Source organism: Triticum dicoccoides, chromosome 4A (genome assembly GCF_002162155.2).
Source record: "Triticum dicoccoides isolate Atlit2015 ecotype Zavitan chromosome 4A, WEW_v2.0, whole genome shotgun sequence".
In the NCBI taxonomy this organism is placed as follows: Eukaryota; Viridiplantae; Streptophyta; class Magnoliopsida; order Poales; family Poaceae; genus Triticum; species Triticum dicoccoides.
The window spans coordinates 421,724,180-421,738,445 of NC_041386.1; the positions used below are offsets into that span (position 1 = coordinate 421,724,180).

At 40.6% G+C, this 14,266-nt stretch overlaps 1 protein-coding gene across 2 annotated transcripts; it reads left to right on the plus strand.

Annotated features, from left to right (window-relative positions):
- Positions 1-5,320: 5,320 nt before the first annotated feature.
- Positions 5,321-9,023, plus strand: LOC119286015 (probable polygalacturonase). Of its 2 annotated transcripts, none has more exons than XM_037565348.1 (6): positions 5,321-5,572; positions 5,943-6,266; positions 6,928-7,048; positions 7,141-7,315; positions 7,410-7,480; positions 8,035-9,023. In XM_037565348.1, the coding sequence occupies exons 1-6, from the start codon at positions 5,561-5,563 to the stop codon at positions 8,703-8,705; spliced, it is 1,374 nt and encodes a 457-aa protein (XP_037421245.1). In that variant the 5' UTR covers positions 5,321-5,560; the 3' UTR covers positions 8,706-9,023. The 2 variants fall into 2 exon arrangements, with proteins under 2 accessions (XP_037421245.1, XP_037421246.1); XM_037565349.1 differs by having other exon boundaries at positions 5,955-6,266.
- Positions 9,024-14,266: the final 5,243 nt, after the last annotated feature.

Here is a 14,266-nt window from a genome sequence, read left to right on the forward strand (position 1 = left end):
ATAGATAATGATTTTTTAGTAGTAGTAGATGTTAATTAGTAGTAATGATGGTACTAGTTAACTACGGCAGTATGGTTAATAGTAGATGTTTTTTACTATTGTATAATGTAGTTTTTTTTTACTGTTTTTAGTAGGTGTTTAAAATAATTAGTAAGTAAATTAATAAACTAGTTGAACTAGTTTAGTTTTAGTTGAACTAGTTTAGTAAGTAAATTAATAAACTAGTTGAACTAGTTGAATTAATAGAACTAATGTATTTTTAGTAAGAAAATTAAAATAACTAGTTGAACTAGTTTGTTTTTAGTTTATTTCTATTTATAGTAAGTTTATATTTAGTAAGAACTATTTGAATTAATAGAACTAGTTGAACATGTCACATTTGTTGTTATTTTTTTAGTTTAAGCAATTATTCCCGCATCGATGTCGTTCGCTAGGGTTTTATTTATAGGGTTTTTGTTTTTGCAGAAATCAAGGAGCCCCTCCATCATCCCCGCCGTCGTCCCCGTCACCGACCTCCTCCGACCTCGAGGTGGGACCAGCCAAATCTCCATGTCAATATGAGTCCTATAAGATATGATGTAGATAAAAACATGTATATCTTGTGTTGCTCAAATAGGGTATGTGGTTGCCCAAGGGGCCGGTCATGTTCAGGTTACACCTTCGAGTGGCCTATGTTTTGCCGGAGTGTTGATTAATTTCCGTTTCGGCAAATTTCAGGCGCTCGATATGTCCTATTTTAGCAAAAGGTCATGCCAGAATTTTTCATGAATTTTGGCATGACTTGTGTTAGAATATGTAGGAAATATCGAGTGGCCTGGATTTTCTAGAAAAATAATTAAACGACATTTCGGGTTGACATTAAGTCTGCCGAGGCTTCATCACCGAAGGTCGAAAAATCAGTGAGGGAGTGTATCCACCATAAATGAGAGAGGACGAAGAATCCCGACTGTTGTCGTGGGGGTCGTTTCTCCTTCTTTTCCCTGTGCTAGACCTTTGTTATGCACTAGAGAAAGAAGGAGTAACGACCATCACCTACGGTTGCAAATGTCAGAGAGGAATCAGTGAGGGAGAGTCTCCACCATATAGACTCGACAGACCGATAGTTAACCCGTGATGAATAATAATGATCTAATTTAATTTTTATAGTACATATATTTAATTGTACAAGTTTAATATTTGAATTATGAACATAGGAAATGTCGTACTCAGACGACGAAAGTCTCCCCAGGGAGTGCTCCTGGTGCCACGACGACCGGGGTTTCTGCGACAGGCCTCACCTGGACGAAGATCGGCGCTTCAGCATTAAGCTCGAGGAGGCCTTCGATTGTGATACGGTAAGCTACAACGCAAAGTGTTTTTTTCGTAATTAAGCTCGACTTCTACTACTTCAACATGTAATTTTTGTCTTTTACAATTTGACTAGCTTATCCCATGCCATGCAAGACGCTAGGTCTTGGAGAGAATGGGTTTTGAAGATCATGAGAGGAATGAAACAAAGAAAAATAACCTAAGGACCCATCATGGTATGGATTTTGAGGTAAATCTATACAATTCTAAGAGCGTATCCCATTTTGGTTGCCCGGGTTGGGAAGCACTTTGCAAGATGTATGATTTTCAAGAGGGTATGTTTGTCACCATGGATCTTGGTGATCCTGACATCGACCAAGACAATTTGGACATTTGGGTCCTTGTTGATACACTTCCAATTCTACCGTTATGTGAGTTTCTCAAATATAGTTATTAACTAATTTATATTGTTCATTTCAAAATAGTTGATAACTTATTTTCATTGACAACTTATTTTAATTGTTCAAACAATGTGCGGAACATGGTAGACAGAACCTACTACACCGATGGCTCTGAGTTAACTTATCAGGAGAAAAATCATCTGGTCGCATTTTGTATTGATCTTGAGAATTACAATATCTATAATAAAACTCCTCCACATTATGGTCAATACGTGCCACTAGTGCACGTGTTGAACTACGGTAACATCCTTGGAGATGCCATGGTAAGATTTTTTACTATTACGACATCCGTGCATCTTTTGCACAAATTCTTTTAAAACTTAACTACATTGCTAACTACGAAGTTATTACTACGTTTTTCAACCAAAAATCCCGGATGATTGTGTGCCTCATCTGATGTATCAGAAAGGTCGCCTTAATGTTTTGAACATACAGCCAGGTCGTCCTATGAATCTCACCTGTCCATATCGGATTTCTAAAAGAGGTGGAGACATGAAAATCACATGATGGAAAAAATGTATGGACAATCGTAAGGAGCTACTTGGAAGCAACATTGTGCGAAAGGCAAGAATTAACGACAGGATAATCTCCATTCTCCATAATGGAGAGTCAGGGGTTATCTTGTTTTATGCTATTTTACCTAAGAGAATATAGTAGGTCCTAAGAGAATGTAGTAGGTCCTATAAGGTACAATATTTATTATGTGGTACAATGTGTTAGAGTTGATAATGAGGAGTAGTTGTGATTATGACTAGTGACCAACTTGCTATGTGATGTCTCATTGATGAAAACGATGATCATGAGGAGGTGTTATATGACAATGATGTATTATGATGATAAGTTGTTAATGATATGATGATGATGATGATGATGATGATGATGATGACGACGATGATATTTATTATATCATTGGGTGAAAGAACTGCAGATTAGTTTCAAGTGGATGCCCATCCACTCGAAACTAGTGCACGGTTCTTTCACCCAATGATGTAATAACTCATTATGATGTAAAAACAATCTCTAAATTGCTGCTGTATGAAAACTTGTATAAAGGTGTAGGAATAAAACATGAAATAAAAAAGAAATAAAATACGAAATAATAGTAGTAGCGCGTGCCGGGAGAAGCGCTACTAGTAATTACCAGTAGCGCTGTTTGGAGAAAACGCTACTACTAAGTTGATATAGCAGTAGCATGGGTTAACCCACGCTACTGCTAACCTTTAGCTGTAGCGCCGTACCAGTAGTGCTCCAGCCCACGCTACTGATAGGACTAAAACCCAGCTGCTGCTAGGCTTTTTCCCTAGTAGTGCTAGGGCATATTTCCTTCAGTATGTTGAAAGGGAAGTTCCCAAACTTTCAAAAGAAATTCACTAAAAGAATGTTGTTATGGGGTAGTTTATCTCAAGGTAGTAAAGAAGTGTTAATAAAGTCTTTTGCTTAGTCAATTCCGATGTACATCATGAATGTGTTCAAATTGTCGTTAGGTTTATATGATAACCTAAATGAGATGATTAGGAATTATTGGTGGGCATCTAAAAAAAGGTAAGAGGCTCAATGGAAATCTTGGGACCATTTGTTGAAGCCAAAGAGTCGACGGGGATCGGCTTCCAAGAATTTAGGCATTTTAATCAAGCTTTACTAGCTTGTCTTGCATGGAGATTGCTGATGTTCCAGGATAGTTTATGTGCCAGAGTACCGCGTGCAAAATATTATCCCAATGAAAACCTTGATGATACAGTTTTTATGGGGAATCCATCTTCTTCATGATAGGGGATCTCTCAGGTTTGGACTTGTTGAAAAAGGGTTTAACTTGAAGCATCAACAATGGTACAAAGGTTAAAATTGGAGAGACAACTGGATTCCTCGTAACCATTCTTGCAAGGTTGTCTTCCCAAAAGGAAGATGTCAGTTATCATGGGTCTTTGGACTTATGGATGTGAATGATGGATGTGAATGGTGCATGGGATGAAAATTTAGTACGTCAATATATTTCTTTGGATGCTCATGAGATCTTGAAGATCCGACCATGCTCTCCAAACTAGGATGATTTCCTAGCTAGCGTGGGTTGGGGAGAAGTCTAGAAAATTTACCATCCGTAGTGCTTATCAGATGGCTCTTGAGGAGCAGAATTAAGTGGAACACTATTCTTGTAGTTCATCACCAAATGGGGATCGTCCTTATGGAAGTTTTCTTGGGGAAGTGTCGCACCTCCGAAGGTAAATATCTTTATTTGGCGGCTGGAAACAAACTCTCTTCCAACTCATTTTTTGAAGCACTCTAGAATTATGGAGCTTCCGGCCTCCTTCCCTATATGTGATGGCGAACACGAAAGTTCTTTCATGCCCTGTGTTGTTGCCTTTTGTTTCGTTGTGAAAGGCTATCGCTGAATACTGGTCTCTTTCTGATGTGGCGCATATAAGAAATACTAGCACAAATTGTATCCTTCATATCATGTGTGAACTGAGAGGCTCAATGACTGAAGCTATTTATGTTGTTGTGGCAAATTTGGTACGCTTAAATAGTTTATGCAAAACCCGCACCTCCATTGGACGTCTCACAAATGTTTATGTGTACCTATGTAGCTTCCATTCTACACATCTCACAAGCGCCATGATATGACCTAGTGAAGGGTAAAGCCATGCTCTCGGATGATGACCTTCACATATCGATCCTTCCCGTTCAGAAAAATACTCAGGCTTTGCTTTGGTTTCCTTTCTAGCATAGTTATGTAAAGTTGAATAGTGATGGCTCCTTTTTATAAGGGTGTTTGGTTGGGATTTTACTTGCCTTTTTTACTTTGGCTTTTTTGGCTTATAAGGTGCTTTTGAGAAAAATATAAGCTTAGGTGTTTTTTTTTGCTTATAAGCCAAAGTGAAAAGGCCAAATAAAAGCCCAACCAAACACCCCTAAGTTAGTGGATAGATCTGCAGCAATGAGAATAGTTTTGAGAAGCTCGAATGGTGAAATACTGTTCACTTCATGTAAGCACCTTCTTTCTTGCAAGGACGCTTTCTAAACTGAACTATATGCAATATCTAAAGAAGTCTCGTCATCCTTGCAATGGAGTTATCTCTTGAATCTGATTGTTTGGGGGCCATATACTTTTTTTACCCCACGAGGCTATACTCGCTAAGCAATAAAGAACCATATAGATCAAGAAATTCTTTCTTGGGTCAGGAGATCAAGCGGAAGCTGGAGGATAGAGAATGTTGTATTGTTCATGTTCGTCGTAGTAGTGAGCAGCAGCGTACTGCAGTTTGGTTAGGTACAGGGCCTTTGGTTGATGTGTTTGGATCTCGTCTTCGGTCATGTGTCTACAGGTTTGATCGTTCCGATCTACGCTTTCCATCGTCTTTGGTTCGCTCTAGTATTTGTAGTCGTCGCTAGTTGGTCCACAGATATAGTTATCTAATATTCTCTGTACCACATGCAGAATATATTGAAAGTTTCTCCTAATAATAATAATAATAATAATAATAATAATAATACAGTAATATATTATATACCAAAAAATCAGAGGAGATACAAAGACTTGGCCAGCCCAAGGTGCTTTGCTACTGGTACTAGCAAAACCTCCTCCCCTCCTTCGCTTCTCCTGTCGTGCTGCAGCAGCAGCAGCCGGACTCCTCCCCCCTTGGCCGCCGCCGCCGCTCTCCTGAATCCCAACGAATTTTAGCCGGGAAACGCTTTATTCTTCAGGCTACCTTGTTGACTGCATCCACCGCCGCTGTTCCTCGCCGCTGCTTTGGATTCCGCTGCCGTTGCTTCGTCTCCCCCTCTCTCGCGGCGGAAGAGGGGCGGAGGTGGCACTAATGAAGAGGCTAGTAAGTACGTTTTCTCCCGTGATTTTCGATCGTTCGCTCGAGTGCTGGATTCTTCCTGTCCGTGTTGCTCTTTCCTTGCTGCTCCGTGATGTGTCATGTGTCGCTCTTGGATTCTCGTTTTGGTGCTTGATTTGTGTGTCTCCCGTGTGATCCGTTCCCAGTCTCGGATCTCTGCCTGGGGAATGGCGTATCCTTTCCTCGCTTCCTGATCGTTCCCCTGAGGTCTTCCGAGCAAAGACGCGATTTCTCGTGCTTCTTGATGTGTCTCGCGAGTATGTGTGTGTTCTCGGAACAGAGTTTGGAGCACTGATCTGGAAGAGCGATGTTTTGATGTGTAAGAAATGCTAATTTCTTGCTGTGTTCATGGCAGTGGCGTCTTCAGGTGGTCCTGTCATGGGTCCTGGCCGTCGTTCTCGGCTCAGTCCACGGCCATGTGCGGCGGCAATGGGGAGAGCAGGTGCCCCCGGAGTCGCGGCCGCACAGCGTCACCATTACCGAGTTCGGCGCCGTAGGGGATGGTAGGACCCTGAACACCCTGCCCTTCCAAAACGCCGTCTTCTACGCCCGGTCCTTCGCCGACAAGGGCGGCGCGCAGCTGTACGTCCCCAAGGGTCGATGGCTCACCGGCAGCTTCAACCTCACCAGCCATCTCACCCTCTTCCTCGAGAAAGATGCCATCATCGTCGGCACGGAGGTATACATATCCTTTTCAGCTGCATTTGCATTGAATTGCTAGTTATTAGGATAGGCATCTCCAATCAGTTCATCTTAGTTTCTTTGGACATGATTGGTGGATATACCTGATGAAGTATTGATTTTGACATGTGCAATGTGAGGTCATAGGTTATGGATTTATCCGGGAAACGCCAATGTAGTTCGATTGTGCTCTTTGTTGGCACGCTAGACGGCAGAGGAAATTCTATGCAAATACCCGATCAGCAGGGTTCAAGTTGGCTGGTATTTTTAGTTGTTTCCTTCTGCTTTACCATAGACAGCGAGTGTTTGGAAGGTGAAACTTACCTGTTTGATGTGAGGGCTGTGACTAATAAGAGACAATTTTCTTTTGCATTGTTTTGAAGTCAAGCTGCTCTTTTTAATTATGCATGAACAGAGCATGGGCATGCTGCTCTGATGCTCCCACAAAGATTGCGATTGCTTGTCGGTTGTATATAAATTCCTTGTGTGCCACGCGGCTATTTTTGTTTCTTGTATGTAATTCGAAGGAAGACAAACATTTATACCTGTACTTAATTATATGTGTTTTGAGTCGTCGAAAACAATTTGTTCTTCATATTTGAATATTTCTCCACCTTTTTAGTACTAACCATATTCATCTATTTGTCCCCTCACTATAGGAGTCATCGCAATGGCCAATTGTGGAACCTTTGCCATCTTATGGCCAGGGACTAGACCTTCCAGGTCCTAGACATTGTAGCTTAATAAATGGATACAATTTAACAGATGTTGTTATTACTGGTAATTTTCTTGTTATATGTACGGGCTTTGACTATGTCACATTTGTTTTTCTAGTTTTGACAACTGTTGCGTGCTTGGTCCACTTGTCGCAGGGAATAATGGACTTATCGATGGCCAGGGCTTAGTATGGTGGGATTGGCTTCGCTCTCATGAACTAAATCATAGCCGCCCTCATCTCGTGGAGTTTCTGTATTCTGAAGAAATTGTGATATCAAACTTGACATTTTTGAACTCACCAGCCTGGAGCATACATCCAGTGTACTGCAGGTGCATTAGCATTAATGATCTTCATGCACGAGGTGTGATTCCGTGAGTGTTATTTGAGCATATACTAACTCTTACTGTTTTGTTTGTTTTCCAGCAATGTAAAGGTTCATAACGTCACAATTAAGACTTTGTTGGATGCTCCACTCACTGATGGCATAGTTCCAGGTATGATTGCTTCTAGTGTGGAGTACCATCTCGTCTTCACACATTGTTTGGTGATTAATCATATGTATTTTGCACAGTAGTACTACCATTTTAAGATTAGGGTTCACAAATGAGCCAAGCCATAATTTTAAGATAGCAAATCCATTTGAATTTATTATGAGTTGTTATTTCACACTAATATTTAGGAGACTAATGCTGACACAACAGGTGAACTACTAGAAGTTTTTCGAGGGAATTCAACTGACACACCTCTTTCTTTCTGTGGTATTTGTGGTTGCCATGTGCAATAAAAAGCTAGTTAACTCGAATCATTGTATTAAGAAACATGGGTATACTTAAAAGGCCCTATGCAACATGCTATGGATTTCAAACCATTGTTTTAGCTAACTTTAAGTGGTGTTGAACTGTTGTCTTCCAACTTTTTTGCGTATGTAGATTTCGATAGACAATGCAAGGAATTTTACTTACTATTTCAACTGCATCATTCTATCTCCACTCCATAACAATGAGAAGCAACTTTTACTTCTTTTACTAATGGAACATTCCTTATCCAGATTCATGTTTGAATGTCTGCATCGAAGACAGCACCATTAGTGTCAGTCATGAAGCCATCTCAGTGAAAAGTGGGTTGGACAAGTACGGCATTTCTATCGGAAGGCCAACCTCGGACATTCATATCAGCAGAGTGGATCTTCAAGCGTCATCTGGTGCTGCACTTGCATTTGGCAGTGAGATGTCCGGTGGGATCTCAGGTATTCATGCTGACCACCTAAGGATACATGGTTCTGATAAAGGGTTCTCTTTGAAGACCACCCCTGGTCGTGGAGGTTACATAAAGGAAGTGATCATCTCAGATGTAGAAATGGATGGTATCCGTGTGGCCATTGAATTCATAGGTAATTTATCAAGCCATCCAGATGATGATTTTGATCCGTCTGAGCTTCCGGTGATTGATCAAATCACCTTAAAGAATATGGTGGGAACAAACATCTCGGTTGCAGGAATTTTATTAGGAATTGACAGTGATCCATTTACTGCGATTTGCCTTTCCAATCTCAGTTTCTCGATAACTGATTCGCTCCATTCTAGTCCCTGGTCTTGTTCCAATGTTTCTGGATACTCGGAATCGGTCTTGCCTGAGCCTTGCTCGGAACTGTATGCACCATCCTCAAATTCTTCAATTTGCTTCTCCCTTCCTAGTTACAGTGCACTTGATGTGGCATAGTCACATATATATTCTTGTGTTCATACTTCGCTTTTCTTGTCGCAGTCCTTGTACAATTCAGAAACATTAAACCTTCGCCACCATATTTTTTCTATTTTTTTCCCAATAAATGTGTCAAGAAGAATCATATCAGGGTACACCACAAGATGCATAATGATCATGAGGAAGAATCAAGTGGGGTTGTGGACAGCTATGTGCTTGCTTGTACAGCTACATTTCTTCATTCAATCAGTAAGAAATTTTCTTTTTGGTAGGGCTTGTGTGCACAACAGTTGTCCTTTGGTTATAAATTATCCAACCGTTTAGATTACCTCTGTATATTTTATCTCCCAGTGAGAATTAGTAAATCTGATAAACAGTATCACATGTTTTCTTGGAGTTTGTCAGCCTGGCTATGAATGTAGAGCCAGACGTCTCCCTAGTTAAATAATTTGCTGTCAGATGAGTTGTTAATTTCATGCTGATGGCTCCATTTGTCCTCTCCCGGGCTCATTCATTACGATTAGCTTGTCCTTGCTGCCATGCTGTACTCCAATGGGGTCATGCTAGGTTGCCAACTGTGCAATCTTCAACTGCCACCTGTTGCTGAATAGCTGATAAATACATGTTCCGATGTTGATGTTGAGCTGGTCATGCTGGCCTTTTCATGTACACTTTTGGAGGAATCTCTTTGATGTCAAGAAGAAAAATAAACCTGTTGGGGCTTCATTATTCTCTGCATGGACGCAATAGGTTTTGTGTATTGTCATCAGAGTGCTTAGGCATTCACAAAAAGTAGCACAAGATTCCTCTTGGTTAGTCTTTACCGGAGTTGATATTTCTGTACGCTCTTATATCATGGGATGACGGAGGGAGTATATATTACACTGAACTAATACCCTTATTTTGTTTAGGTGTCCTATTCTAGCCGACTAAGGGCATCTCCGATGCTGACCCCGTGTCGCACCGTTCAGACGTGTTTTGCCATCCAATGAGGACCTGTATCGGTCTGTCGGACGATCCCAATGTGATTTTTCTCATAAATCGGACGGACGATCCCAATGTGATTTTTCTCATAAATCGGAAACAAATTAGGGGGCACTGCCACGCCCACTTTTGACTACGCCGTTCCACTCAAAAACACCGCACGGCCTAGACGTGTTTTGCCATCCAACGAGGGCCTGTATCGGTCTGTCGGCCGATCCTAATGTGATTTTTCTCGTAAATGGGAAACAAACTAGGGGGCCGCTGCCACGCCCGCTTCTGACTGCGTCGTTCCACCCCAAAACACCTCCTTTGCCTATGCCATTTCTCACCCGAAGTCGGCTACCCACATTCATGCCGCTCTAGAGCGGCCACAACGTATTGACACTGACCCAGAGCGAACATGACCTCTTACTGGCGCCGACAACGAAGCGGCTCGCCGGCCGAGGACATCGCATGTGCCGCGTCCCTGGTGTTCGCGCTTGTTCAATGTCGGAGAGACGTTTACCGGATGGGACGGGATGGATATTTACCACGCCGATTCAATGACGGCCCCTCTGTCTGCGGCCATTAAACAAGCTCGTAAGCCAAGAAACCAACTCCGTCGCCCGCGCATTGACGCACCTGGATGCTTGGCCTCGCCGATCGCCGACATCCACTATTTTTAAAGTGGACACACCTGGCTCACAGCACACCACAACCCATCCGCCCGCCATCTTTCTCCCGTGCACCACGTCTGCCATGACCGCGAGCGGGAACACGCTGTAGGAGAGCCTCTTGACCCAGCATAAGCACGAGGTGGCAGCCCTTGCGGCCGGCTGACAGAGCTGTCGTGCTAGGTGGATAGAGGGCGGCATGATGGAAACTGGCCCCGACGAGGACTCCCCATTGCAGCCCATGTCAGTGCATGCTGGCTTGATGATTGAGCAGTAGGCGCACTTCGATGGGTCTTATCCCCGCCGCTCATGAAGATAGCAGATGGAGGACGCGGGCGCCCAAAGGTTACAACAAGGACTTGGAGAACGGCCGCTGTCATAGGCTAGGTTTAGGTCTGCTCCTTTTTTCATAATGAAAATTGTCCGAAATGTAATGAATATGCCCTGAAAATCATCTAGTTTGCATGTAGTTTGTCCGGTTTATTAAAGCCCGGCTTGAAATGTATGTGGATAACTTTGGATGTCCGGCTCCAACATCAGTGTCCATGGACTAGTACCCCTGTCCCCCGACAGGTGCGATGTCCGGTTTGTAGGTCAACATTGAAGATGCCCTAACATCCTATATATATATTTCTTGTAGTAAGAAAAATAAACATCCTATATATGTAGATCAAAGCAAAGTCATCTTCTGAAGTTTAGTTCCGGAACGGCAAATGATAATTAAAAATTCACCATACATATTTATATTCATTAAAGTACAGTTCAGAAATAAGGGTATCTAAAACGCTGACCCTTAAAATGGACACTAGACACGTATCTGTCCGCGGACGCGCATGAACGGATCCACGGACAGTGATATAGGCGTCGACCATCCAACCATGTCCATATATATTTTAAATCGGACAAATTACATGCAAACCCGGTGAGTTCCATCTAAATCGAAGCACATTCATTATATTTTCGACATATTTCATTAAACTAAAGTGAGCGGACCTAAACCTAGTCTAAATCTACATTGGCGCCCAATCTCCAAGTCCTTGTTGTTACCCTGCGTGCCCTTGCCGGGTGGCCGGTGCCTATGTCTGGTGGAGAGGAGACCCATAAAGTGAAGATGTGGTCATTGGCAAGAAAGAGTAAGACATGGAAACAGACTGGCCAACTTGAGACTCGAGACTCCGCCGCCTCCTAGATTGTTGTAAAAAACAGTAAGGGACTAGTTTGTTTCCTAGTGCATATAAAGAGAAGATAGTCCATGGCGCATCGAGAAGAATGCTATGTTCTTTCATGAACTTCGAACTTCGCCGAGAAATATCTACATTGGAGAGAAGAAAGAGATATGTTTCGAGAAGAAACCATACCGTGAAGTTTGTGTGAAGAAGTTGACCCCTCAAAAATATTGTTGATGCAAAGCAATTTCCGTTCTGTTTGTCTGAAGAAGAATGACTGCAGTCGAGAACATTGAAGGCAAAGCAAATACATATGATTTGTTTCGTTGTTCTTCTTTCTCTTGTTTGAGTCATAGGACCATGATGCGTCTCAAATGTATTTATATTTTAATTTTTAAATGCTATTATATTATCACTTTTGTATGCTTTATATGTTATTTTATATTATTTTTCTAGACTAATATATTAATTTAGTGTTGAGTGCCAGTTCTTTTTTTGCATGTTTCTGGTTTTTCAGGAAATCCATACCTACGGAAGTCCAAACACGAGTAATAGTAGTGGATGTAGTTGGATTGCGGTCTACTTATCACTGGCGTAATGCCTATATGAGATTATACCATGAATGATCATAGTTATAATTTCCCTATATGAGATTATACCATGAATGATCATAGTTATAATTTGTGTTATTCTGTCAATTGCCCAACATTAATTTGTCTATCATGCCTATACATCCTTTCGAGAGAGATGCCTCTAGTGAACATATGGCCCCGGGTCTATTTTTCATCAATACAAAAGTTCCTACAATTGCTCTTTTATATTCTTTAACTTCTTGCCGCTTTGCCTTATCACTATTTGCTTTTATTCTTGTAGCTAGCAAGAACAAGGGGATTGCAGCCCTCTTGCCTTGTTGGGTGTAAGCAATTTGTTTATTTGTGTGCAGTTGCTGCTAACGTTGCTAGCTTGGTTCCTCCTAGTGGTTCGATAAACTTTGGTTGTTACTTAAGGGAAATACTTTCTGCTGATGTGCTACATCTCCCTTTTTCTTTGGGAAAATCCAATAACTCCATCATGAGTAGTAGAAGAATTTCTGGTGCCGTTGCCAGAGAGGTTACCATCTACCAAATCAGGTGCCTTTGCATAAACACCCTATTTTTTCTTGTTTTTATTTTCTTGTCTAGTTGTCTTTTGCCTTTTATTTGCCTTCTTTTTGGTTTGCCAAAAAAAATCCAAAATAATAAACAAAATCTTGAGTTGCTATCTCTGCTTGTGTCGCCACTATGTCTACTCTTGAAGAAGTTGATGTTGAAAGTGCTAGTGAAGATAATCCTAGCGAAAATCATGAGGAAGCACTTAAGATACCTAACTTTAATAATGATCCTCATGTTAATGAACCTCCTTTGAGTTTTTAAAACAAAAATATTGTCGTATAGGAAGCGGGAATGTTATTGGAAAAAGTGTTATTCAATAATTCTTTACTTGTATGGGAGTCATATCGTGAAGTGGAGGATATGTTCTTAAGAAAACTAATAATTATGTGGATGCTATTGCTATGCTTGTAGTCAAACCCAAAAGTTTTTTTTTCATATCCATCGCTTTACAAAGATTGTTTCTTGAGCTCCCCAATATTCATGATCCTAGATCTAAAAAGTTAGCTACCATTATCCTTATGAATGAATTTATTTTATAATACAAGAAGCTAGGGACATCTTTGCTTTTTACAAATAATAATAATGAATATCCTCCTATAGAAGAAACCCTCCATGATCAAGATGTTATGCGTAGAATGAAATCTAAAGATTATCATGCTTTGTAGCGAATCCTAGGAAAAGAGTTCCCCATTAAGTTTTGGCTCAAAATTTATTTAAAAGCACTAACGATAAATTTGAATGGATTGCAGAGGGATTGAGGATGTATTTACCGAAGATCGGTTTAAATATGCCTCTAGACTTCCTATAGATGATGAATTTACCATTATGTATGAATGTTTTCATGGAGATGATCCAATCCCACAAGAGTTTGAGTTTATGAATGTTAAAATTACTAAGTATAGTCCCTTTTATTATTTGAGCTTACCCGCTAGAAAATTTGCTGCTGAAAAGAGGGATCTCTTGAGGGAAATTTACGATGATATTGTTCTAAAGTAATTCAAGAAAGATGATAATACTTGATAGATTGCGTTATGCCTAGCTAGGGGCATTAAACAATAGCGCTTGTTGGGAGGCAACTTAATAGTTATTCTTCATTCTATTTTGCTTTCAGTGTGTCAATATGATTATTGCTACTGTAGTAATCATGGTTGTATCTTTTATTTCAATAACGTGCCAAGTTAAACCTTTAGAGTGATGTGAATGATTGTTTTGGTTCTGTGTAGAAACATAAACTTTTGCGTCTAGTATATGATTTTTTGTTCCTTGCTAGGACATGATAAAATCCTGAAATTTTTACACATTACCAATTTACAAATTATCTGTCTTGTCCTAATTGTTAAAAAAATAGACTTACAGACTATGATGAAAAATTAGGTATTTAAATACCATTCTGTTTTTGACAGATTTTGTTTTGTTTGCTTGTTTTAAAGTTACTATGGCTTATACTAGGGGATATAAATTGTGGAAATGATAGAATACAGTAGACATCAATAGGTAATAATTATAAATGTTGACTTAGCAGCACCTAAGTGAATGATTTATTTTTATTATACTAACCTACTCAAGAAGTTTCGTTAAGTGTTGTGTGAATGAAGTTTCCAAGTTCTAGGTGAGATGGAGATATG

Coding starts and splice junctions, on each gene's coding strand:
- LOC119286015 (XM_037565348.1), top strand. Junction 6,267..6,927: donor CCATCATCGTCGGCACGGAG/GTATACATATCC, acceptor CCCTCACTATAG/GAGTCATCGCAATGGCCAAT. Junction 7,316..7,409: donor ATACATCCAGTGTACTGCAG/GTGCATTAGCAT, acceptor TTTGTTTTCCAG/CAATGTAAAGGTTCATAACG.